This window comes from Excalfactoria chinensis, chromosome 1, assembly GCF_039878825.1.
Source record: "Excalfactoria chinensis isolate bCotChi1 chromosome 1, bCotChi1.hap2, whole genome shotgun sequence".
NCBI lineage: Eukaryota > Metazoa > Chordata > Aves > Galliformes > Phasianidae > Excalfactoria > Excalfactoria chinensis.
This window is the reverse complement of record NC_092825.1, coordinates 97354953-97380971: the sequence shown is the minus strand read 5'-3', so window position 1 is coordinate 97380971 and position 26019 is coordinate 97354953. Positions and strand designations below refer to the sequence as shown.

Here is a 26019-nt window from a genome sequence, read left to right as displayed (position 1 = left end):
AGTTCTTACATGATGTATATGTAGTATGTGGAAGATAAGACTGGGGGGGCTTTGGGCTTTTGTTTTGTTTTTTTTCCTATTTGGAACATTATTGGTAAAGGGATGTATGTTTACTCCAAATTCCAAATTGCAGTCAGAATTTCCTTTGTCTTCCTTTAATTTGAATGGTTTGATTTTCCCCTGAGGTTTTCACATGTTGCAGTGTATAGGCAACGACTGTGGTGGCTCACAAAGAGAAAAAAAAAAAAAAAAAAAAAAAGGCTTTTCTTAAAGCGTATTTTTTTTTCAGTCTGTATTCACTGGGGATGAGATTTCCTCCTGTGGATGGAGTAAAGCTGTGGCAATAATTTTACATTTAAGAGCCCTCCAGATACAGATTACAAACCCTATGCTGGGCAGACTGCAAGAGGGGGTGGTTTCTTCAGCAGTGATTGTGTATAAATTGGTGTCTGAGGAGAATCCAGTATAACTCTTATATATTTTATTTGCATAGCTAAGTAACTGAGTCTGGGGGGTTGCATTGCCACAAGGAAGAAGCTGACTCACATGCTCTCAGAAGCATCCTTCCGTGCATATGGCTGAGCTAATACCCTGGGCTGGAAGGAGCTCATGATCTTGCAGCAGCAAAGCCTGAGTAGGCCTGGCATTGAGTGGGCCCAGCAGCACAAATCTGAGCTGTTCAGAATTTGCCTGCATCACCTCTGGAGTGATATTAGGGAAGAAGCATTAAAGTTTGTGTTTGTGTTTCCCTTTCCTCCAGATGACCCCTAGGTACACCCCGATCCTCACACAGGGATGTTGAGGTGTGCTTTGGCACACTGAGTAGGTGGAAATGCAGGCAATGCTGTTTTCATACTAAATGTGGTTCCTCTGGGTCTCCCGTGACTAGAGGTGTGCTCTGAACAAGCTGAGACCGGTCCCTGCCGCGCAATGATCTCCCGCTGGTACTTTGACGTGGCCGAAGGAAAGTGTGCACCCTTCTTTTACGGCGGCTGCGGTGGCAACCGGAACAACTTTGACTCAGAGGAGTACTGCATGGCGGTCTGCGGCAGCGTCAGTAAGTGCACTGCCAGCCTCTTGCTGCCTCTCTCCGACCGACCCCACTGCTTGGGAGCAGGCCTGGGTTCATACTAATCCCGCTCTTTCCTGCTGCCCACAGTCTGTCCAGCTTATCTCTAGATCTTGTTAGCTTCTTGCTAACCCAGCTTGGTAGCAGGCACCTTCTCTGTCCTTTAGACAGTCTTGCATATAGCTGGCCAAAAACCTAACACTTCTGTAGATGAGACCTTCTCACTCAGTTTTTCTTCATCTTCTGTCGATGCCTACTAACGCTTCGTGAGTCCCTGTTTCTGCATGTGCAATGTGTGTACAGGAAAAAAGTGAACTTTAGGGAAGCCTCAGGTAAGTTTTAAAATGGCTCTTAATTTACACACTGTATTTTCATGTGTTGTTTTTCTTTCCATCGAATTAATGTCAGCTCATCAGAATATCAGAAGAATTATTGCCCCCTTGGAAGAAGTGAAGTCTTTTTTTTTTTTCTTTTTCATTTTCTTTTTTTTCCAGTTTGATTGAATACTTAATGTGCATTTGCAAGGAAAAGGGATGAAATGATTTGTTTTTTAGGTTTCCCTCAGGGCCAAGATGCACACAAATGCAAATAACCTCCCACTTACTTTGTTTAACACACCATGTATTTTAATGATTGCTTTCTGTGAAAAAGGAATGTTTGCACTGTGATTTTGGTTTGAGAAAGATGTTTTTCCCATAGCAGAGTACTGGAGCTTGCATTTCAGTTCAACAGTCCCTGGTGCTTTTTGTTTCTTTTTACCTCATCCGCACATATCGCTGGGAGAGCTACAGCTGCCATTTGTATCTGAAACGTTAAAATATGATTACATATTTCACTGCTTGGCCTCCTTACAGGGCAGAGAGGAGAAGAAAAGAAGGAGCACATTAGGACTGCTTTATTAAAGTATTTTCTAAGCAGCTTGTTTTGAATAAGAGGAAAGCTTAAAAATGCACTTGGAAGCTTGCAAAGTCATGGCAAGGTGTGGTGTTTGTGTTGTGAAACAGAGGAACTGTGGTTTATTGAAGCAGGAGTAAGGGTGCTCATGGAGGCAGGATCGCTACTCTGGTCCTCAGCTCTGATTCATCTTGGAGTCTTTTAGAGCTATTCAAGGCAAAATTCCATGGAGGGCTCCACACTAGACTAAATCAAGGATCAGGACTGATCAGCTTCTGTAACAAGAGAAGATGTAGTGAGTGTAGAGGAAAAATACACTGCGTGTTGGAATGAGGACTAATACATTTGCTAAAATAAGTAAATTTTAAACTGTTAAGTTTCTGTCCTATATGTAGTGTTTCCAGAGATGGATAACATGGTTTTCTCTGATTGTAAGCTCTGGGACAGGGAAGAAAAGCTAGGACTTTGTAACAAGAATTAATTTAGGGCAGTAGTAGAAAAGGAGAGAATCTTATTGAAGGAATGTGTGCCTCCGGTGGCGCAGTGGTATGAGGTGCTGCTTGCAACACCAGAGGCCCGGGGTTCGAATCCCCCCTGTGGCGCAAGTGGCAGAAATGCTGCTCTGCTACACAGAAAGGCTCGAATCCCGGGAGTTGGACTCGATGATCTCTAAGGTCCCTTCCAACTCGCACGATACTGTGATACTGTGAATGTTTCTCCAGTGAAAAATGTGGTATTGGTGGGCAGTTATCTGTAGATATGGAACAAGGGTGGAGCAGTAGACTGAATATAGCTGTCTGAAGCTGATTAGGGGCATAAAAAAGCTTTGTCATGAGAGAAGTAATGATCAATATCCGTAGGTCAGTTGACCTCTTGCACATTCAGTTTTAGGTAGCTGAAGTGGGACTGTGTTTATTGTTATGGCCAACAGAATTTGTTAAAGATAATTACTTTTTTAGGCATGTGTTAAGTGAGTATCATGCTTAAATGATTACAGACTCAAAGACAATGTGGTAGCTATAAAAGCAATAATGGAAGATAGCTGAGAAACTGAACCTTTTGCTACTTTGCATCTGGAAGTATTCCCAGTTAGCAGGTGAAGGATGATAAAAGTGAACAATACTTACCTGCACAGAGCTCGGAGTATTTAATGAGTTGGCTGCAGTAACATGCAAATGTAGGGCACCAACCTCTGAAGTGACATCTCTCGTTTCCATGACAGTACCTGTTCCTTTGTCCAGAAGTTTGTTTTGTTTTTGTTTTTGGGAGGAGGAGTAGCTTCTGTCTTTATACTTCATGTTCAGCAAGGTAGGATTGAAGAAAAAGTAGCAATTGGCTTTTAAAACTGTGCACTTTTATGGTCAGTAGAAGAGTTTCAAAAAGCTGCATGCACTGGTTCTTGTTGGAAAAGGTAAGTATTTTTATCTACATTGTTGAAATCAAGAATTATTACTACTTTGTCAGCATTACTTAAAAACAAAGAAGATTCATATGAAAGCTGCACCGTAGTGACTTGTAGCAGGTCTTGATTCTTTCAAGACTGCATTTTGTTACGCTTCTTTTTTTTATATAGATTTGCCTAGACTCCTGCCCTTCAAGCTGAGCCATATGGATGCATTTCTTTGTCCAAATCCTGCAGTGAGGCTCTGTGCTGACTCAGAGGTCTCCTAACAGTGCATCTTGCATACGGAGCTGCAGTTGTTTACCAAGCACTTCAGATCTTAGTTTCACTGGCATTCATATTACTGTGAAGTTATTAGATACAGATAAAGATGCTGATGACTAAAGAGCAGTAGCATCACAAAGTAGACTTTATGCGAGTTATTCTTACATAGAAAAACTTGAAAGGAGGACTCTTGATTTGTTGCATTGCTAATACAGTGACATCTCTTGTCATATACAGGTTGTAGGTGGAATTGTAACACTGTAAACTAGCAGAGTTTACCCTAGGATGAAATTGAGATGAGACTGCTTGGATATATTTCCCAAGAACCTCATAATTGTTTTGCAGAAAATCATTCTGCTGCAAAGGAGTGACCTTGTCTATGTCCTTTTAAAAGTGTATCAAGGATTGAATTGGACGTCTAAATGAGATTGTCTTCCTTGTTGGAGTATCCACTTGGCAGTGAAGGATGTACAGCCTGGGTTCATGCTGTTGGAGAGGATAAATGATCTTTTAAATAATTCTTCCATAGCATGTAACATCAGAAATGATTGAAGAAACAACTTCTAAATTAGTTTATAGCATATTCACTAGGATATTCAAATGGGTTTAAAAGATTCCTCTTCTCCATCTCACAGAAAACTATTTTTCTTAGGTTCAATTCAACAAAACAGTGCCAGGAATGCTAGCATTTGTGTTCATTACTTATGTGTCTTGGTTTACTTTGGAATTCCTATTTTTGGTCTGTGTCATTTTCTCTTTTTGAAAAATGCAGTTAATATAAGTACTTGAGCAGCTTGGTTTGATTTCCATGACTGGCAGTGAGGAAAAATCTAGCTGGTCTTGTCTTCTAAAACAGATCTTACCAAGGGTTTGTTCTTGGTTTTCCTCAGTACTTTCTCAAGCAGCTTCTGACTCTGCAGGGTTTGCTTTCCTAGCTATTTAGTTATGTTCTTGTACCTATATTTTCATCTTAGGTCCAAGTGTTCCATACCCCAATCTATGCAATTCTTATTTCTGTTACTAAATACTTCGGTTTCATCTGCTGTTTCACTATCACCATGCTGTTTCTCATTATTCTTCATCATTTTACTGAAAAAAAAAAGGGGGGGGGGGGGGGGAAGGGAGGGAGAATGAAAATTACTAGATGTCCTGAGTATGATACATTTCACTGCTTAAGAGAGATTTTGTCTTTGAAACCAGTCCAGTGTTGCTGATTTCTTTTAATGGGTTATAGCAAGCTTTGGATCAGGCTCCTCCAAGCCCACTAAAGGAAAAGAAAACAAACGGGACAGAAGACTTTCAGTACAGGAGTCTGGGCCACTCCTCTTCCATCATTTGTATTTCTTTCTGTCACCCTTGCCCCAATCTTTCTATTTGGTCTTTATGCCTTCTCTCCCTCAGCTGTCTGCATTTGTACTTGTTTATTTGCCTCATCATTTATTCCCTTCTCTCTAGTGATCACATTTTTGTTGCTCTCTGGTGTCCTGTATAAACCTTTTCAGCCTTTCTTAAGCAGGACACAAGATAGAAACTGAAAACACATCTATCTTTGGTGAAGCTGTAGTTTGCTTTGTCATTTTATGTAGAGTAGTATGAAATAGCGGGCAATGGTTGTGTTTCTCTCAAGTAGTTGCTTAAGGATGAAAGGGTGTAATATGAGTTTAATTTTCTTGTATTGCACTGCAATTGGACTGAACAAAAAACTGAGGAGATTGAATTGTCAAGAATGCCTACACACTGAGAATCATGGAAATCTGTATACTGAATACTAATATCTGAACACAGTCTATGGAAAAAAATGTTTTTCTTCTGCTTCTCTTGAAGAAGAGACTTGAGGAAATCTTATGTCTCTTAGCCTTGATCTGAAAATGTGATTTTGTCAGGTTAAACAAAGCCTTAGGCTTTCCCTGCTATCAACGACTATGACCCCGTTCTCTGAGGTCTAACAAAAATACCTTCTGTGTTGGGTAGAAGTTATTTCTGCCAAATTTTCACATTTATCTCCCCACAACAGTGAAATTGATATATAATTACCATAGAAGTAGAAGGCTTTAAATATCTTGTTCCCGGTTCCTTCAGCCTGCAAGATCACACACTTTCTCTCTATTGATTTTTAATATTTGATACTATCTACAGTTTTTATTCAATTTAAGGACGCAAACTTCTACTTTGTGACTGGCCATAATGGCCTCTTTGAATTTATTAGAATCTGACAGATTCTACTCAGGTATAATGACCTCAAAATGTATATATATTGACAAGAGTAAGCAGAAGATGATGAAATGCTGTTACTGAAGGAATTAATTCTTATTGTCATACTAAAAAGTAATTTACTGTAAGATTTTTTTTTCACTTGTTTATTTAATAAACATTCTTGAAGCTGTAGGAAATATTTCTGAAAAATTATTTTGAAATGATGTTAATGTTCCACCGCTAACTTGGAGATGTGTGAAACTTAGAGCTCTTAAATATGCTCAATTTAATGGCTGTTGCATACAGCACTGCTCTCTTACAGCTTCTGCAGCCATGTTGTGATTAATTCAGAACACAATGGAAATCTTGCTGCAGTAGTTTCATTTTTTTCCTACAAGTGCAGCTGAAGGAAACTGTACAGTTTGTTTTTAAAAATTTTGATATACAATTGAAATAATTGTTTACTAAAACAAGGATTGTTATTATTGCACTGAAATCTGGTGGCATAAAATAGAGGAAACCAGTAGGTTCCAGTATTATCAGGTACCTCTTCCACATTCCCTGTGAAGTGTAGTAAAAAGTTCAAATGTTGACATGTGCTGTTTTATTCTTGATATCTTACAGCATAATCACATATTTTTGCATGCATTTAGGTACAACAGTATTTATCCTCTGGGCTAAATACAGTAAGCTTACAACTTGCTAAATCTTTTGGTAATATTTAAGTGCCAAATACTTTATTCAGCTTTGAGTTGAAGATATGAAGAGAAAATAAAAGCTACAGTTTCATAGTATGCATGAAATTTCATGCTATCTAAATACATATTAAAATACTGTGCACAAGATTAAGACTAACATGTGGGATCCACTCCTACTGCTCTTCTTACAAGCCAATTAGTACCAGTCTGTTCCTAATAATTGGTGAGAGAGTTCTTTGTGTTTCCAGTTCATACTTTGAAATGAGGGGAAAATGCACAGCCTCTGTCACTTTGCATCACCCAGTTTAATTTATCTTCCAAAGTAGTTTATATAATAATCTATGCCCTTTATGAGCAAATACTTATGAGATGATACTCTGTACCCTTTAACAGCAAAAACTTGTGAGATGATACTCCAACTGTTTCCTGTTGTCAATAATTTCCTTTAGCCATTTGCTACTTGTTCAGGATCTTGACATCTTTCTAATTAGTAGGAAGTAAAATACTTTGCCAGTTAAACATACATGCCAGCTTCAACTTCCAGAGCATATCTTAAGTGATAAGGCATTAGAGAGCTGCAGCACATTTGGGTAAGCAAAGTGGTAAAATATACTCAGTTAGGAAGAATGCTTTAATCCTCTCAGTTATTTACCAAGCTATTGCTTGTTTTATCTGTACAACTTCAGAGACCACTTGAGCTTGAGGTCAGGTACAAGGCTTAAGACAGAAAGCAGCCCACATGCAGAGCACATTCATCTGAAATAAATGCCACTGCCCTTCCACTGTTCTTGAGGTTTATGGGGTAGTTGGCAGGCCTATGTCTATAAAAGCAGTGAAGCTTGCAGGTTAATTTGTGCCAGGAATGCATCTTTTTGACAATGCACTTAGTGCTGGAAAATATTCATCACAGCAACTAGCTGTAATACCGGTTTGTCACAGCACTATAGTATATATAACTTAAAATATAAAAGTCTAGTGCTAACATTTCAAATTCTAAGTAGTGCCATAGCAAGGAAGCATCTCACATAATAAGTACAAAGTCTTTTATTTGAATGAATAATAATAATAAAAAAATACTACAATTACTCCTATGCCAGTCACTCAAAACAACAACCTGTTGCTTTGTTGTAAAGGCTCTTTGTATTCAGTTGTCATACTGCTTCCCTAATTAGCAATAGATGGGAATGGGACATTACTTCACATAAATGTGTCCTTTTCCTGCCATCTTCAGCACGAATTGCCTGTATCTGCTGGGTTTTATTTTCTCTGGTATGAAAATAGAACTGAATTGCACATCCTGATGAAACTGAGTCCAATTTCAAATAGTATAGATGAAATCTTAAGAAAAACATATTCTTGCAGTTTATTGTGAGTGTCTGACGTTTGTCATTTAGTGCCTAGGAGCTATAACCGGATTAATTTCAATATCTGTTTAAATTGTAAATTTTAACTATCATCTCTAGGGAGTGGAAGTGGATAACTTGTGATACCACAATTTCTTCACCTCTATTAATTTATAATTATTTTTCACCCTTGGTTTATGTGTGGAGCCAGTGTTGGACTGTACCTTTTTAGAAAGAAGTTAGATAAGGCTTTGGATTGAAAAGAGAAATATTTTAGGTGTGTCTAAACACATTTCTCACACTCTTTTTTTTTCTGTTTTTTTTTTTTTTTTTTTTTTTTTCTTCATCTTTTTGTGCTTGTGTGTGTGTACTCTGTGGAACTTGCTGTGTCTTATTTACAACCGTGGCATAAGACGTGTTTGGGAGAATTCCTTTGTATTTATTGGCAGCAGTCTGGTTTGATGTAATATGAGGAATTGCATGCTTTTCCTTGATAAATATTTGAATTCATGGTTACAAATCATAACAGAAAACCTGTGGAGCAAAGTGTTGCAGATATTTCTGTGAGGCCGTCAATTGACTGCCTCTCAATACAAGATGTTGAGGCCCTGGAGTGTGTTCATAAATGGGCAACAAAGCTCATGAGAAGTCTATAGCATAAGTCTTATGAGGAGCAGCTGAGGTAACTGATTGCTCAGACTGGAGAAGAGGAGGCTCAGGGGAGACTTTACTTTGCTCTACCACCACCTGAAATGAGGTTGTGACAAGTTGGGAGTCAGTCTCTTCTCCTGGGTAACTAGCAATAGGACTAGAGGGAATGGCCTCAAATTGCACCAGAGTAGATTCAGGTTGGATTTCAGGAAAAGATTCGTCTATGAAAGAGTGGCCATGAACTGGCACAGACTGCCCAGCCAGGTGGTGGAGTGACCATTCGTGGAAATGTTTATCTGTTGTACTGAGAGCCATGGTTTAGTGGGAAATACTGGATGACAGGTGAATGGTTTGGCTGGATGATCTTGGGGATCTTCTTCAACCTCGGTGATTCTATGATTCTATGAAATAAAATTATAACACAGTAAAGTAAGATAGGAACAGTCTTTGCAATGTTAAGTTCAAAATGGAACGTAACTTTTAAGCATGGTTTTAGCCTTGATGGCTACTTAAAACAGTGGAAAAAAAACCCATATATTAAGAAAGGAAGGAGCATCAGTCTGAAACACTGAATGGGATTGGCTTCTGCTTGATGTGTTAATTCTCTTAATGTCACTTCTGCCTGGAAACTCTTTCAATTAAAGTAGTAGACATTTTTTAACAATGTGCTTTAGGGATATTCATGCAATCTAAGAGAATTTGGAAGTTAAGAGACATCCTGAAAAGAAGAAGGGAGAAGTCAAGCCCCAGAACTGCTGATCCTTTTACTGCTGGGGCGTACAACTATTACTATTACAGTGCAAATTTTGATTTGGTAAAAAGATGCATATACTTTTTTTTCTGGCAATGGGATGTATTTCTTTTTGTCTTGTCTGTTAGCCTATTTATGTCTTCTGAGTCCTCAGTACAGCAGTCAGAATTCCTCAGTTTTTATGAATAATGCTTTACTTTCAAAGACTTCTGTGGTGTCTTAAAGATAATTGTTAGAACATAAGGAGAAAACAAGATAAATGAAATCTTGTTGAATTACGATGATCAGGCTGAGTGGTAAATACTCAGTTGAAAAAGATGGACCTTAACATTGATGAAGATCTTAACGGGAATTCATATTATTGTAATCTCTGCTGAAAATCAGACAGGACTCGAGTGATCTGGAGGACAGGAATTCCAGGCTCTGAACATAATCAGCACAGTTCACAGCTCTGCAATTAACTTCCAGGCGGGAAGATGTGCTGGCAAGTCACAAAGTAAAAAATCAGGCCCTCGCAACTCAGTCTTAAAGTACTGAACAAGTATGAAGACTGGTGATGGGGGATATTCAAAAGGTTTGTGTAAGAATGCTGGAACTCTTTGTCCAGAATTCAAAATGGCCCCTCTGAGTCTCTGGGTTATGGTTGTGTCTCTTGCAGTTCATTATAAAGTAGATTTTTGAGGCACTTGGTAGCATTATGGATGTGATCGCAGTCATTTCTGGAGTTAGAGAAGAGTCTGTCTCATGGTTTTAAAGTGAAAAGTTGAGTGTGTGATTTGCGGCTTTCCAGAAAGTGCCTAAAATGGGAAAAGGCAAAGACAGTAACCAAAGGAAAGGGTTTACGGTGGGAAGACTTAACTGAGAAGCCAGTGAAAGCTAAGCGTCAGTGTTACAGGTTCTGTCTTAGACCAGTCCAGGGATGATGAAAACAATTGGAGAACAGCTTTGGAATTTATTTCTCCCTAAAAAGATGCTAATAACTGCCCCTTGTAGGTAAAATACTGAAGCTGGGACATGTTTGTTTTTCATTCTCACATTTCTCCCTTTCTTGTGGGAAGAATTATGCTCCCACCTTTTTTCTTCGTTTAATTTTAGACGGGGCAAAGGAAAGTGGTTCTTGGTGAAAAAGTGTATGAAGAAATTAAAGATGGAAAAGAATAGCAGCTTGCTTGCTGATCCTCCAGCTTGAAATGCCAAGAGTGAGAACAATTGTCCGTATTTATAATGAAGCAGATTGTTATCTATGTAGAATATATTAATCCACTTAGTGTTATGTGCCACAGTATTGATCTCAGTACTGAAAAACATACTTGTTTGGCACTTTCTCTCCAAGTAACTGAATTATGTTAATTAAACATACCTTCACAAAACTCATCCTGGTATATCCTTTTCCCTGCATGTATTATAATGATAATTTTCTTACATCTCATACAAGCCTTTTCCAGTTTTCATTTGTCTTATATTGTGCAGCCAGTAACTTACCTGCTTTGTAATGAAAAGGTAATCAGCACTTTCTTTTACTGTTGTTTAGAGTCCATTCATTGGATTTACTACTGCTCTGTAACAGGAGTAGCTTATTCACAGAAGAATGGGTATACCATCTTGTAAAGCTGCTCATTTCACAAGGTAGCAGTAGCAATGAAAGGAAACCTTCTTGCTAAAGATATGCCACAAGCACTTGTGATTGTCAGAAGTGCTATAATTAGATGTGATCACAGTCAACAACTGAAAGCTTTGATCTTAATCCTTCATTAACATTGATATAGCCGTTATGTATGTGGAAATTAGAAGCAACGAGTGCATTCACTGAATGCTACAAAGTAGTCAGGTAATGTTCTCAGTACAAATGGCTTTCCAGATTACATGCAACAGCCACACTCATCCAGAAAGACAGCATCTACCTGCTGTTGGAAATATCCTCAATAATTTTTGGTCAGGACGGTATCTCTGATAAAAGCAGTTTTTATTTGCAATTGCAATGGCGGGCGCCCTGATAGCAGAAGCGCACCTATGGACACGATGTTACAGTTTTTATACCTTGTCTCCCATATGTCTTCCCCTCCCCTTTCCCCTTTGGTGGGGTATTACAGGTTACAATTTTACCCGAGGTTTGCATTTGTTAATTACATTCTGAAATTTGTTAATTCACGTGCTATCTTGTGCCAGTCAGTCGCCATCCTGCTGTGTTTGTTTCCAAGATGTCTCGGTACTCTTATCGTACTGATATGTTGATTCCCTTCAAAGCTTCTTCCATTCTGTCCCAGAGGCCTTTGTTAAACAAAGGGGCAGGGGAAGGGGGTGGGGGTGGGGTGGGGGTGGGGGGGTTGATTCCAGTCCTTCCCGATATCTCTTCAGGTACATCCTTAGGTATGTCACGATTTGTATACTTTTGCAATGTGTACAACAAAACATTAAAACATACGTTGTTGCTAGTTTATACAGGTATATTGTTAATTATTTTAACTTCTCTTTGGATTCTTTATTACTCAGGTCTTTATTTGTCCAGCACCAAAAATCAGTAGTTCTATTTCAGACAGCAGGACAGGCAGGAGCTGCAGTTTTTTGTACCTATGACTTCTACCTAGTAACTACAAATTGCTTCACTTATATAATGAGACCTTGAAATAAAATATTCTTATCTTATTCTAAATGCAGAAACAACATTTGATTCCCACACTACCTCCTCCTACTTTATGTCAGCATGGTGAGTGACTCTCTTTCCTCTCACTGGAGATGCTGATGTGGTGGGTTGTTTATTTTTATGCAAAATAGGACATAGGATCTGGAGGAGGATATTTTTTCAAGGTTTTTGTTTGTTTGTTTGTTTTTGGTTCTGTTTTTTTTTTAATATCTAATAACTGTTAAATAGCAAAATGTATTTAGAGCATAATTTGGCTTTGCTATTGAACCCGTGACTCCACAAATGTTAGGCCTTTTGAGTGTGATTAAAAAACAACGACAAAAAAAGAAAAAAAACAAAACTGTTTGGGAATTGACAAGTAAAAGTTTGAAGAAAATGTCGTCTGATACTTCATTTCTTCCACGGCTGTCAACCCACACTTGTAGATATGTCTTCAAGCAATATTCTAGAATGATTTGCATTAGAAAACAAGCAATGCATAGAAAATAAAACTGCCTTCAAAAAGCAGACGTGGTCAAAAATGAGATCGGGTTGCAGATTTTTAAGGAATCCTTACACGTATCTGATGTCCGACCAAATGTTCCCAGTTTACTATGAGAAAACATGCAACACAGCCATAGAAATAAAACTCCCAAATGTGTTGGGATGGAAAAGATAGATTTTGTGCCAAGAGCCATAAAGACATTAAAATGTTTCTGCTGTGCTGCAGAAGAAGGGAGGCCCAGTGTTTTTTGTTACTCTCTTTTCATTTGAGGCAATGGGCTTCCAGTTACTCATAAGAGAATTGCTTCAAACTGTTTCAAACCATTATATCTCAGTTACTTCATTCTGATAAAATTATTGTTAGAAGTCTTCTCTTGAGATTTTTTACACCAAGCTGGTATTCAGCTTAATCATGGATGAGTGTAAATGATGGAGCTTCTTAACATAACTGAAATTAGACCTTTATTCTACATCAGGCCTGGACTGTTTTTGAGCTAAGATTCTTCATCAGTTATTTTATTTGGGTTTAGACATTAAAAACGACTTTTGCTATCTGAATTCTTTGTTCACCCTTTGGAATTTTCCGTTCCTCTGACCCTGCCTCGATAAGTGTCCCACGTATCATTAGAAAATCTACATTGGAGAGGCCACATGTGCAGTACAGGAGCTTTTAATAATCAGACCTTAAATGTATAACTGGCTTAACTGATCTCACTGCAAATTCTGGTGACCTTTTTTTTTCCCGTTCAGTAAATCAAAGGTTAAATTTGCATAATTTATAGGACAGTTACTTAAATCGTCACTTGTTTCCATTCACATTTGTACAGACTTAAGTTGGAAGTTACATGGGGAATTATAAAAGATGGGAAAAGATGGAGAATAACGTGCTAGAGCTCCTCCCCATTTCTGCCCTTTGCCAAAACTTGTTGCTTCCCGCAGAGGGTGAGAATGTCTTAGGCAAGGGCAGATTTTCTATGCAGGGCCCAGTGTGACTGCAGAACTTGCTGCCTCACCATGTTGTGAATGCTAAATTTCATGCTGTTTGGGAGAGAAAAAGAATGAGAGTCATGGAAGACAAACCCAGCAATGTCAGTCAAACATCACAACAGGGTATTACATTTCTCACAGGTGCCCCCAGGCATTCAATGGGCAGAATGGCAGAGTGTTGCTTTAAGCTTGCCCAGCTCATTCCTAGGAGTGTTTGTTTAACCTATGCTGGAAAATAAATAGTCCCTTGCAATTTTGTGCTCTTAAATTTCTCCCTGTTTTGAAGTAAGATTTTATTTCAGTTTTTTTTAAGTGGAATTAAAATGTAACACTTAACTGAAGCTCCAGGAAAAATAAATAAATAAATAAATAAATGATTAAATTAATTTGGTGCTTGAGAAATTAAAAAGGAAAGGTATTTTTAAATACTTCGTACCGTTGCAGAAATGTTTGAATTCAGTTCAAGCTTTGGATGAGTTGTTTTTGGAGCTTGCTTTCCCTGGTGGTTAGAGCCATTCCTGCCAGCAGCACTGCACCGCAACAGAATCTGCTTCCTATACTTGTGCATGACTTTAATGGCTTGAGAAGTCTTTAGCAACTGAAAGTTTTTGTCTTAAAATCCAATTGAGACGCTTTGTGCAAATGAGGACAGGAGGCTCATGTGTCTGCATTTTCCAGTAATTAACAATACAGATAGCTAACAGGAGGTTACGGATTAATGTATGCACTGATATCTGTCTTCCACTGACCACTGTACATTAAATATCTGGCAGAGGAAATGAGATGTACAGAACTCTAACCTGGCTGCTTTGTAGTTACTTTAAAAATCTCATTTTAACTCTTCCTTGGTTTGACATGTGGAATTTTATGGTTCTAATGCCGAAGTCACATTGTCGTTGGAGATGAGTTCTTATCATTAAAAGTTTAAAACAAAAGAACTTTTATGCTTTATTAATAGTATTAGAGGATTTAAGTTGTCTGAATTTGTAAGAGACACTTTAAATACTAAGAGTAATATCCTATTTTTTAACTTTTATACTTTGTCAGGAGCTTATTTGCTCCTGTTCATTACAATACTTAGTAATATGTAGGTTTATGAAATGTATATTGTACAGTTAAATATTTATGAAACATCTGAAAAGGATGGAAGGATAATTTTTGCTGCCTATGACTTCTCCATTGGACGTTTTTGATTCCTTGTGGATTTTTTCAATCAAGCAAGCCTCTCCTTTGTTCCAGTGAGTCACATAAAATACAGTGAGCAATTTCCATCAGCAGCATCCTAAACCCATCTGTGCCTCTTACATGGAACATGTAGTGATGTCCTAAATGTAGTCGAGACCAAAGGCTTTTTGGTCATCATTTTGTTTGGTTTGGTTTTGCATTTGAGTTTAGACATTTAATACAAAATTGGAGGAACAGGTTGGATATTGGTTTAAGATTTTATTAAAATTTGAGGATGTATTTCACTGGGTGGTGACGCACTTGAACAGGTTGCCCAAGGAGGCTGTGGGTGCCCCATCCCTGCAGGCATTCAAGGCCAGGCTGGATGTGGCTCTGGGTGGTTGGCAACCCTGCACATAGCAGGGGGTTGGAACTTGGTGATCGTTTTGGTCCTTTGCAATCCAGGCAATTCTATGATTGTGTGACTAACACATAGGGAATGTGTACTTGTAACTGACCAAAAAAAAAAAAACCACAAAACCAACCAGCGTGTCTTTATACTTCAACATATTGGGTAGAGTAAATATTGGTTGATATTGCTCAGTCTAAACTTCAGACTGAAGTTTGTTTCTGCTGAACACTTTAAGAAATTTTGGAGGATGGGGCCAGGGAATTCTGTTTTGCTTGTTTTTTTTTACCTGTATCTGTCTCTGCATTACCCATGTAAGTAACCTATTGTATGTTTAGTCACAGAATGTAATGAAATCCTGTGCAGCTATGCATACAGTCTTTATTTGTTTATTATGTTTTTTAAACTAAGTTAGCAGTCATTGAACAAACTGTGACCAGGGTGACTAATTACGTAATAAAGATCTTTAGGGGAAATGCAGTAGAAACAGAATGGTCAATCATCATTAAAGAGGTTTTTTTAATTGTAATTATGTTCACAGCACAAAAATGCTAGGATACTTAATCTAGGAGTCATTGGATGTTGCTACATAATTAAAGGATTGTTGCTTGAATTACCCCAAATGCACCTCTTTCCAATAGTGGTGTGATAGGTACAACCTAGTTATCAGACAGGAAAGGCTAGTCATTAGTGTATGCTTTCTGATTACTTCCAGCATCTGTGAGGGGCTTTATTAGTCAGAGTTGTTACAAATAAAGTAAATGCCTGTGAGGCAAACTGTTATTAAGGGAAGGATTTAAAGTATTTCATTAGGGTGCCTTGAGGTCCAAAGGTGCTTTAAAATGTATTTGCATTGGCACTTGTGTGTTACAGTTTGCCTTTTAAAAAATAAGCTAATATACACAGCGTGTCATTCTGCAAAGGGCATTCTGCAGTTTTATGTACTTTAGTCAACACTGGACTTTCCTTTCCCTTGTAATTCTTTCCTTTGGCAATGGTTTCTAACTTGTTTGAATAATACTGCTTTTCTCATTCTGAAGAGTTTCTCCTGGATTCTATAATGGGAGGGAGAGAGGGAGAAATCTTTTTACATATTTATATGCATTTCCTGCACGTACCATATCTGACTAAACCACATTGTTATATTCTCCTCTGAGGTTACGTTAATGGCTTTATTCTGATGGAAATTAGAACAGATGTTTCTTGCCTGGTTCAACTAAATTTTATCTGTACTAAAGTAGAAATTCTGTTTTTTTTCTCTCTCTTCCTTCTCTCAAAATTCTACCTCAGTCCCTACCACAGCTGCTAGCACCCCTGATGCTGTTGACAAATACTTGGAGACACCTGGGGATGAAAATGAACATGCTCATTTCCAGAAAGCCAAAGAGAGACTTGAAGCTAAGCATCGTGAAAGGATGTCTCAGGTAAGAGGAGATCTCTTTATACAGGAATATGGTTTCTCTCCTTCTTTGTCTCTCAAGTCATAAGATGTTTGGAGTCCTTCATTTTCTTGTTTCTCAACGCTTCTGCCTGCTGCCCTGCCTCTCTGCAATATTGTACATATACCAGTTACTGCCTTTCTAAATCCATCTTAAGAATGTAGTAGGTGAGGACAAGGGTTTGTGCTTGGATTACAGTTGTAAACCTAAGCTGTTACAGTTATGTGTGCTGGTAAAAAGGAAAAAAAAATAAAAATAAAAAATCTGTTGACGGTTGCTATCATCTTTATTGAAGATGTTTGGTTTTTAATATTTCTGTCTTTAAAGAAAGAACTTGACCTCCTTATTCATCCTTTTGCAGAGGCTAAGCTAGATTGCATGCAATTAGCTTCATTTTCCAGGTGTACATATACATGGTAATGCCCTGGGGTAACTTAAGCTTGTATATATTCATCTAATGCTCTTAAACCTCAAGGTAACATAAAATGCATCTAATGCCAAAGCACAGAGGGAAAAAAAGTGTTTCTAATCTTAACTATTCCAACTGACTCAATCCTTTTTATTTTCCTTAAACCAAAGAGTTTTGTGTAGCCTGAAACTATGTAGTTTCTGATCTTACTGAACACTGGGAGAAAAGGTATCCATTCTTTCAAATATACTTTGTAATAGAAATACCAATAAAAATTGTGATACTTCTACTTCAGTAACAATGAAGAGAAACTGTAGAAATTTTAAAGGACAGCCTATGATGTAAGTACTTTTTTTAGGATGGAACAACTAAAAAAATTAATGTAGTACAATTCAGATGAGCTCTGTATTCCATATAAATACTTCATTGGAGAATCAGCCCTACGAGGAGAGGCTAAGGAAGCTGGGGCTGTTTAGTCTGAGGAAGAGGAGGCTGAGGGGAGACCTTATCGCCATCTTCCAGTACCTGAAAGGTTCTTATAGTGAGAGTGGGGCAGGTCTCTTCTCACTAGTGACATGTGACAGGACGAGGGTAAATGGCCTCAAGTTGCGCTAGGGCAAGTTCAGGTTGGATATTAGGAAGAACTTCTTTACAGAAAGGGTGGTTAGGTACTGGAATAGGCTCCCCAGGGAGGTGGTTGAATCGCCATTCCTGGATGTGTTTAAGAGCCGTTTGGATGTGGTGGTCAGGGATATGATTTAGCAGAGGTTTTTTTAGAGATGGAGTACTGGTTAGGCTGTGGTTGGACTTGATGATCTTCAAGGTCTTTTCCAACCTGGGTAATTCTATGATTCTATGATTCAGTATATTTTTTCCTTGTAACCTTACCCTCTGTTGCATTTTCTGTTTCAATGTATATCAGGCATTTTAAGCTTATAGCTTTTCACTATAAATTTGAGTAAGCCTAAAATTAGACTTGTAGAAAGTCTCCCTCTACTAGCACTGCAGATATGTATCTTCTTATAAGTAGGCCAGGGCATCTTACATGAAGCACTCATTGTTTGAGACCACATACAGTAGATATGACACTTAAGATGTAGCAGCATAAGCATTCTTCGTCTAGCCTCCACTTTGGAAGAATCATAGTACAAAGATTTCTTTCTTACAAAGAGAAAACTGTTCCAAACTGATGCTGTTTAAAGTGTTAAACTGTTAAAACTCTGGTCACTATCTTTCCCTTGGAAGTTCAAACAACTTCATGGAGGTGAGCTGTAGCCGAGCTGGTAGCAGGAAGGAGTGTAGCTGGTGACTAAGCTCAAGACCAGTGTAGGTCAGCAAGGAAGCAAGCTGGATGAGCAGCTGGTAATGGGACAAGGATGCGCTGTGCTCCCCGTAAGGCAGCAGCTCATTGCAGCTGATACACTTCGTCTTCTGCAACCACTTATTCCCTTCTCTTCCCTGAAGAAGCCCTTTTAGAAATGCTGTCAAGTGCCCTGAAATGGAAGGGTAGTCAGTAGGGAAGGCAGCTTTTCCCAAAACAGCCCTCAAATTCTCTGCTTACTTTCAGGTTTGCCTCTAACATTAAATATGCAGTGTAAAGATTGATCCAAGTAATAAAGGGCAGCATTTCTGTTAAAACTGTGTATTTATTTTCCACAAACCTGATTGTGCAGAAGAACTAATGAAATACATAGGAGAGAACACTGTCAGTGCTTGAGGCTAACAAAGCTAACTGGAAAAGCTACTGAACTGTAGCTGCAGAAAACTTGTGGGTAAATGCTCTGCACATTCAACCATATGCATTTGGGGAAACTTTATAAATGAATGCTGTGGTTCAAGAGTTTGACGGAAGATCATGCTGGTGCTCTGCCCTTGTTAGCACACTCCCAGCCATCCTTGCTGTCAACACTAATGAGCATACAGCTGTGGGGTGAAGTAGGTCTTCTCCCTCATCTCGTTGCCATGTCACTCTTACAAAAAAAAAATAAAGAAATAACCAGCTCTGGACAGTTCAGCAAGCAAAATCAGATCTGGGAAACAGCAGCACAATAGGAACCTCAAGAAAGAGAGAATTGATCTGAAGTATGCCCAGGCTGATGATTAAACTGCAGCTTAAAGTTGAATGTCTTGAAGTATGAAGAACACCTGCAGAGCTTTTAAGAGGAAAGTTCACATAAGTTTTTAAGAATTAGTTCTTACCACTGTGAGCGGTATCTTGTACAGCACTGAATTAACCTCTCCCACTAAATGTTCTATGAAGAAAAGATCTTAGGAGCAGGTAGAAGTTAGTTAGTATACCAGTCCGTGTCTTGTTTCCAGCGGGAAGTGTGATATCTCTGTGTACCATACCAGTCTTCTTCTCTGGGCATTTGTTTAAAATTTGCCTTTTACACTTTTTTTTTTCTTATTATTAAACATGAATTTTCTTAACATATTTTTAATTTAAAATTAATTTGAAGTTGTTACTTGTTATGTTAAAAATAATTCTGAATAAGTTAACTGAGCCTTTGTGTCTTATGTTTTTCTTTGAAATTAAAAAAAGATCACGCAACTCACTAGCTCAGCCCTCCAGCTGCACTGGACATATTTATTCATTTTTGGTTGCTTAAATAGTAGCTCAAAGTTCATTTCTTTCAAAGCTTGAGATGTGGGTACTAACAAGGGAGCAGAAATGTCTGTTTTTCTTCCGTGGAAAGACAGGAAACGATCAACTCTTAGAAAATGCTCTTTTTGTACAGTGACCTGATACACCTCTAGTTCACACAGTTTAAATCGCTCCTGCTCTTAAGAGTCTGTGCCTTCAGAACACCAAGTCTTTCTGCCTTTACATCTGCACACTTAGGAGGAGCGATGCTTATAAACTTTTCTAGGCAGTACTGTAAATAATTTTACATTAGCATACCTTTTTTTAACTTTTCTTGAGTTTCCAAATTAACAGGAAAACTACGTTCCCATGCAAACAGGGCAATCATTCACATGCAGCATTTAGATGTTTGCTGTTCTTTTATATATAACAAGGAGAAGTTATGTTTATTTATCTCAGGCTACCATAGCTGTTTCCTGATTTGATACAATCCTCCATTACCTCTTTCTTTTTCCAGATCATTAACTCAGTACAATTCCTTCACTTAAACAGTCTCTGGTGTGAATAGCCTGTTGAAACCAAATATTGAATCTTACTCAAAGGAGCAAGCAGTATATTTATACTTTTTTATCCCTCGATAAAACATCTTGAGACATCCTGGAGGCTTGAATTTATTCTCCCTATTATATGACTGTTGACAATGTTTCAGGGATGTGCTTAGTACTTAAGATAGGAACTTAATTATACCTTGTCTCTGAGAATAGCCTTGCTTCTTGGAAGTGCAGTTCTAAGGCAAGCGTCTGAAAACACTACAGTCCTCAACTAGGCTGAATATAAAAGAAAAAGCCTAGTGTTGGGTTCAAGATTTGAGTACTGTGATGAGAGAGTAGTTTTAAAAATGAAACACAAAGTGCATCTAAACTGAAGTGTTTGATCCTGTTTGTCTTCAAAAGATGTACAGGAAAATGCATTGTCTGTGTCTACACTCCTGGGAATGGAAGATAAGGCCTAAAAACAACTCAAAAAGTGATTTCTCTGTGTTCAATACAGGCTTCATTCAATCATGGGCTGATTACAGCTTCTCCCTTGTAAACTGCATAGTATACAGTGTGACTACATTTTAAAGCATTTTTGGAAGAAGCCTCCCTTAGTAAGTGAGAGGAGAAAGTCTCCTATAAAATATAAAGTACGCTCCTTATATCATACCAAGAGCATGACCAAGTGTGACAGCTGTCAGTGTGTTTGGATGGGTGTCAGAGTGTTATCAAAGCTTCTTTCATTTTATTCATCAGGTAGAGTCATGTCAGTAAACCCATAGTAGCTGATGGTGTTGATTTGTAAGAGGACATGGGTACCAGATTTGTCTGGCTGTTCAGCAGCACGATGGATCATTGCATGCTACTTTTTCCCACATCTTTGAGGTACTTGATGATTTTTAGTACCAGTTGCACCTTATTTCCTGGATCCCTCTGCCTCAACTGTTTTGTGTGGGATCTCTTTTCTTCTCTAAAACTGTCAGCTTAGTTAAGAGAACACAAATACCACCCCACTCCCAGTTACAGTCAAGGCTTTTTGAAGAGATCTAATGATGTTATCACCAGGAAAAGAGTCAAGACTTAAGTGTGCAAGAAAAGCCCTCAACAAATATAGGCATCATATTGTCATGGCTTTGACTAGCTAACTAAGGAAGCCTTGAGTCTAGGACCTCTGCTGTTGTGATTGGTGTAATCCAAATGCCTGCTTAAAATTCTTTTGTTGCTATATTCTTCAGTGCACCAATATAAATATATATATATATATACTGGTTTCAATGTAATGAGATTTTGTACTTAGCATTTATCTTAGCAGTGAATGACACTTTTCTTGCATCCTTTCTCCTTCTTGCTGTCCTCTACAGCCCAATTTCTAAAGAAATCTACCAGGCAGTAAGTCCCAAGCCCTAAAGAAGTTTAAGTTAGGAACAGTGTGCTTCTTAAATCTTAATCAGAAGTTGTTGTTTTCCTGGTACAAAGCAGCCAAACCCTGGAGAGTTATAGATCCACATGGCTTTGATAGGTCGGTGCTTTCAGTAAAAGAGAATAGGTTTATATCTGCACACAGGACGGGTTCAGCCTATTTCTGCACAGCCATATCTGGAGAATGATTTTTCTTTTTCCTTTCTGCTTGATGGTTTTCCACAGACCTCTGTGGTATGATTGCTAATCACTCAATTCTATAAAGGTATGGCCTTCAGTAAGAGACCAAGTTTTCTCTTGGTGGTAGCATCTGCCCACAGATAGCTGTAGGGCAACTGTTTAGTTAGTTAGAACAAAACCACGCACTCTCTACCCGCTCATACCACTTTCAACTGTTGAAGTCTTCCCAATTGCAAAAACAACACTCAAAACAGAACTTCTGCAATCTTTAAATTGAATATTATCTCTGAAAACAGCCATGTTGTTCTGTGCTTTTTTTTACACAAGCCATTTGTTCTTGCACTGGAACTGGACACTAAGTCCACTAATTTATATTCCTCCCAGCTAGCTGTGTAGGCTGTCAGTTTATTATCCCACCTTCACTGCTTTACAAGATTAAAAGAAATAAAATAGACAGGGAGACCTATTCTAGCCAAAGGTCTCCTTCTTGCCTTACCCACAAGAACTTGTTTTCATCATGTGGATTAGCAGAGTGTCTTTGCTTTTAAGTTTTTCAGGATTATTTTAGGTGTAAAATGGCAAGGAGCTGTTGTTCTGAAAACACACTAATGCTCATTCAGAGCGAAAGAGTATTAAACTGATATCATACATGAGATATGGAGGCATAAAAGAAGAGGTGGGAGAAGAAAATCATGAGTTTGTTAGTCTAAGTCAATGCTCACATTTTAACTGGTATCATTTTAATATATGACTTGAATTAATGTTGAGGGTTCTGGGTCATGTCCCAGTGCCGGCAATGTTCCATTTCTCTAGAAAGATGCTGTTTGTGTATGAATTAAGATTTCTAGGCCACCACGATGATGTAACCTAAGTGCGTAATTAAGAGATGAATACCTGATGTGCCCTTAATGCAGATCAGCAAACCAAATGCTAGTACATTTTTTTTTCAGAATATATCATGACACTCTAAATTGGCTTTTTGCTTCATGCTCTACTGTACTTCTTTGCTGGAGAAGGAGTAAAATCTTATGTGCTGTGGCTTAACTTGCAAGCCTGACACACAGCACTTTGTCTTGTCTTTGGTATTTATTCCAGTAAAATTTTAGTCATGTATACGAACTATGAGCTGTTCTTAAATCCCCATTGGAAAGTATAAGTCTGAGAATTTCTGTTACAAATGCTATGAAACTGTGTTTTCAGGTAAGGATGGGAGGGAAATGTGCATTTTGAGAAATTACTTCTATGTTTCTTCTGTCTTTTGGCATTGCTCTAAGCCTTCACATAAACCAGCTATGTGCACTGCATTTGGTGACAGCAATTGCTCCATAAAAGAATTTGATCAGAAGAGATGGCTCTCTAGGCATGAAATGAGAAAGGTTCCTGACTAAGACAGTTTCAGATGTAATGAACAGCTAGTTAAAGAGTAATACTTGAGAATTTCAGTTCTTGAAACATTTAGCACCTAATTCTGAACAGGCTGACACAAAGTGCGTGTAGATCTTTGTCTGTCCTGCTCAAAGGCAGATGATGTAGTCCAAAACTAAACATTTTTCTGATACCTCCAAAACTGTCACATGGAATGAGTGGAAATTTGCTCCTTTTGACTATAGGTGGAAATGTTTTCCTTTTTGTCTGAGATGAAAATGATCTTCACCCATAGAGACTCCCATTTCCTTTGCTTGAAGGTTGGTTAACAGCTGTGAAGTTATGAGAGCTTGTCATGATGTTCAAATACAGCAGTTCAGTCTTTGTTTACATTAATTACAGGATTCTACCTTTGTTAAATTTTGCAGTTGCTTTTTTATAGTGATGTAAGGAGAGGAAGAATATAAAAACAATCATGCGAGCTGCAGTGCTTGGCAGCTTTGGAGTCTTGAGATGAGAAAAGACAATGTGAAATTCACATTCCTTGTTTTGTTTGTTAGGTCATGAGAGAATGGGAGGAGGCAGAACGCCAAGCAAAGAATTTGCCAAAGGCTGACAAGAAAGCTGTTATCCAGGTAAAGGAGAATACTTCTACAGCCTTATCAACTGGGTCTGCAGTTAAAATGCAATGGTTGTGAGTGGTGATGTAATTTCAAAGCATATTTACATGGAGATTTAGTGTTATTTTCTGCGCTTGCTATCTTTGTTTCCAGCTGTTAGGGGCTGCTGGTGTCTCTGTGCTTAGCACCCAAACCCTGGAACAGAAGTGCAGAAGAGAGAGAATTTGACTTATCATCAGTGAGAACTTACAAATCAGTTTCCAAAAGCCCTTTCCAAAATGTAGGCTGTGATAAACTAATAAGCTGCAGGATGTAATCTCAAAGCAGAGATGGAAAATATGAGTTAAAGAAGGAATCACCATCGGTTTAATCTGGAAGAAACTCTCTGCCAAAAAATCTTTTATCCAAAATTATATTATAATTCAAAAATTCTGACAAGCCAGATACTACTTGAAACCCACTGTAGCTATGGTCAGTATTATTCAGTATTTCTAGAATGACTTCAGTGCAAAACTATAAAAAGGTAACATTCAGAACCAGACCACGCTGCATATTAAACCCCACAACTTTGCTCTCTCTGCATTATATCCGCTCAAGCTTTTCCTTTAATGGAATGAGTCTAGGTTCAATTTTTCTTCCTGGTGGCCAATTTATGAGGAATTATAGTGACTCTGCGCAGGTAGAATGGTTTTTTTCCACCATGTAGATTTGTTTGTAAAGTCACTTTGATACGTGGAAAGCCTTTGCGATTTCAGAAGACTAAGTCTTGTCAGACTCCATCCTCTTCTGTACTGAATTCCCTAATGTTGAACACAGTCACAGTGGTCACATAAAGGATTCACTGGTGGTTGTGTTGAACATGTAAGAAATGTCTGATAGATTAAGAAGAAATGTGTCCAGGTGTTCAGAAGCAATTCCTACTGGAATCAATAAGAGGGACATTCAGCACGGAAGTTCAGGGAGCCAAACTGATGTGTAGAATCATTTTGGTGATTTGCAGGCAGATTTTCATGTCTATTGTTCTCTGCTGGTGTCTTTGCTGCTTCTGTCGTGATGAGTGTTTTTTTCAGCATTTCCAGGAGAAAGTGGAATCACTGGAACAAGAAGCAGCAAATGAAAGGCAACAGCTTGTGGAGACTCACATGGCACGGGTGGAAGCCACACTGAATGACCGTCGCCGCATTGCTCTGGAGAACTACATTACAGCACTGCAGACTGTCCCACCCAGAGTAAGTGCAATATCACCATCTCTGTTAGTCATCCCAGGATTGTTGGATGGTGTGAAAATACCCCACTGGCAATTCAGAGTTGGCTGTTTGATACAATAGCTCTTAGTGCTGTAAACACTAAATCCAGGATGTGGATATGAATGGAATTATTAAAGACACTATATCTATGATGTTTTTGTTTAACCTTTTAACAGCCAGTCTGGGGCCTTCATAAAAATTATAATCTTTGTGAATCCTATGGGACAGCAGTCAAATATTTTACATAACTCTTGTATCTTGAACGCTTCTTAGGTGGAAAAAACATTATGTGACTAAAAGCCTTTTGAATAATCAGTGTAAGATGAGTCCACTGTTTCCTAAGTTTGGTCTCGTAGGAAATTATATCAATATTGACTACCCGGGTAAAATTATGTATTTTAAGTGAATTTCCTTTCATAGAGAAACCTGCTCATTCAGTGAGCATGGAAAAACGATCGTAATCACAATTCTTTATCATCATCAAACTCCTTCTCCACCTCTTGGTGCAAAACTGTGTAGTAACTGTGTAGTACCCAAGTAATCTTGGGTTACCTGCCTGTCACAGAGTAGCTGTATGAAGAATTAGTCTGTATTTTGCAGCACAGTACTTTGTTGAAAACAAAGCAAATGTGTATTAAATTGGGTAGAGGATGTTACTTGGTCTAGCTGTGAGATGCTGTGTGTTGTAATCTATGACTGTTAAAAGCGTAGTGAAGGGCTTGGACTCCAGGGTCTGGCAGACACATTTCCATGGTATGGGCTGGTATGCAGCTTTCTTTAGGAGCTAGTTGTCTGCCACTCAGAACTGAAAGGGAGATGTGTTGAGTGCACAGAAGGGCTGCAGGTCCTGTTCTTCTGCCTTGTGACTTTGAGGAGTTCACCTCAGATACAGTTTCACATTTGGCTTCAGAAAATCAGCTCTTGCTGTAAAGTTGAGACTTCTGTGATTGTAACTCTGTCTGAAAACTTCCCCAGAAAAATTTTCTTCTCCAGAAGAAGTTTTCTTCTCCAGACAGAACACACTCAACTCTTTCAGCCTGTCTTGATAGGTGGGGTGCTCTAGACTTCTGATCATACTTATGGGCTTCCTTGGACATTTCCAGCAGATTCATGTCCTTCTTGTACTGGAGTCCCCAAAGCTGAACACGGTTTTCTAGGTGGGATCTCATAAGAGCAGAACAGAGGGACAATCACCTCCCTTGCTTCTTTAGATGCAGCCAAGGATACAGTTGGTTTTATGGACTGCTTGTGCGCATTTCCAGCTCGTGTTA

At 38.5% G+C, this 26019-nt stretch overlaps 1 protein-coding gene across 4 annotated transcripts in view; it reads left to right on the top strand.

The window, feature by feature from the left end:
• APP (amyloid beta precursor protein) overlaps positions 1 to 26019 on the top strand; it is a 199496-nt gene that overhangs the window by 122520 nt on the left and 50957 nt on the right. Inside the window, exons 7-10 of one of the 4 annotated variants that reach the window (XM_072326680.1) lie at positions 890 to 1057; positions 16240 to 16373; positions 23442 to 23516; positions 24572 to 24730. In XM_072326680.1, coding sequence (XP_072182781.1) covers positions 890 to 1057; positions 16240 to 16373; positions 23442 to 23516; positions 24572 to 24730 — 536 coding nt within the window. The remainder of the gene's footprint in view (positions 1 to 889; positions 1058 to 16239; positions 16374 to 23441; positions 23517 to 24571; positions 24731 to 26019) is intronic. The other 3 variants (XM_072326677.1, XM_072326679.1, XM_072326678.1) reach the window with 3 other exon arrangements.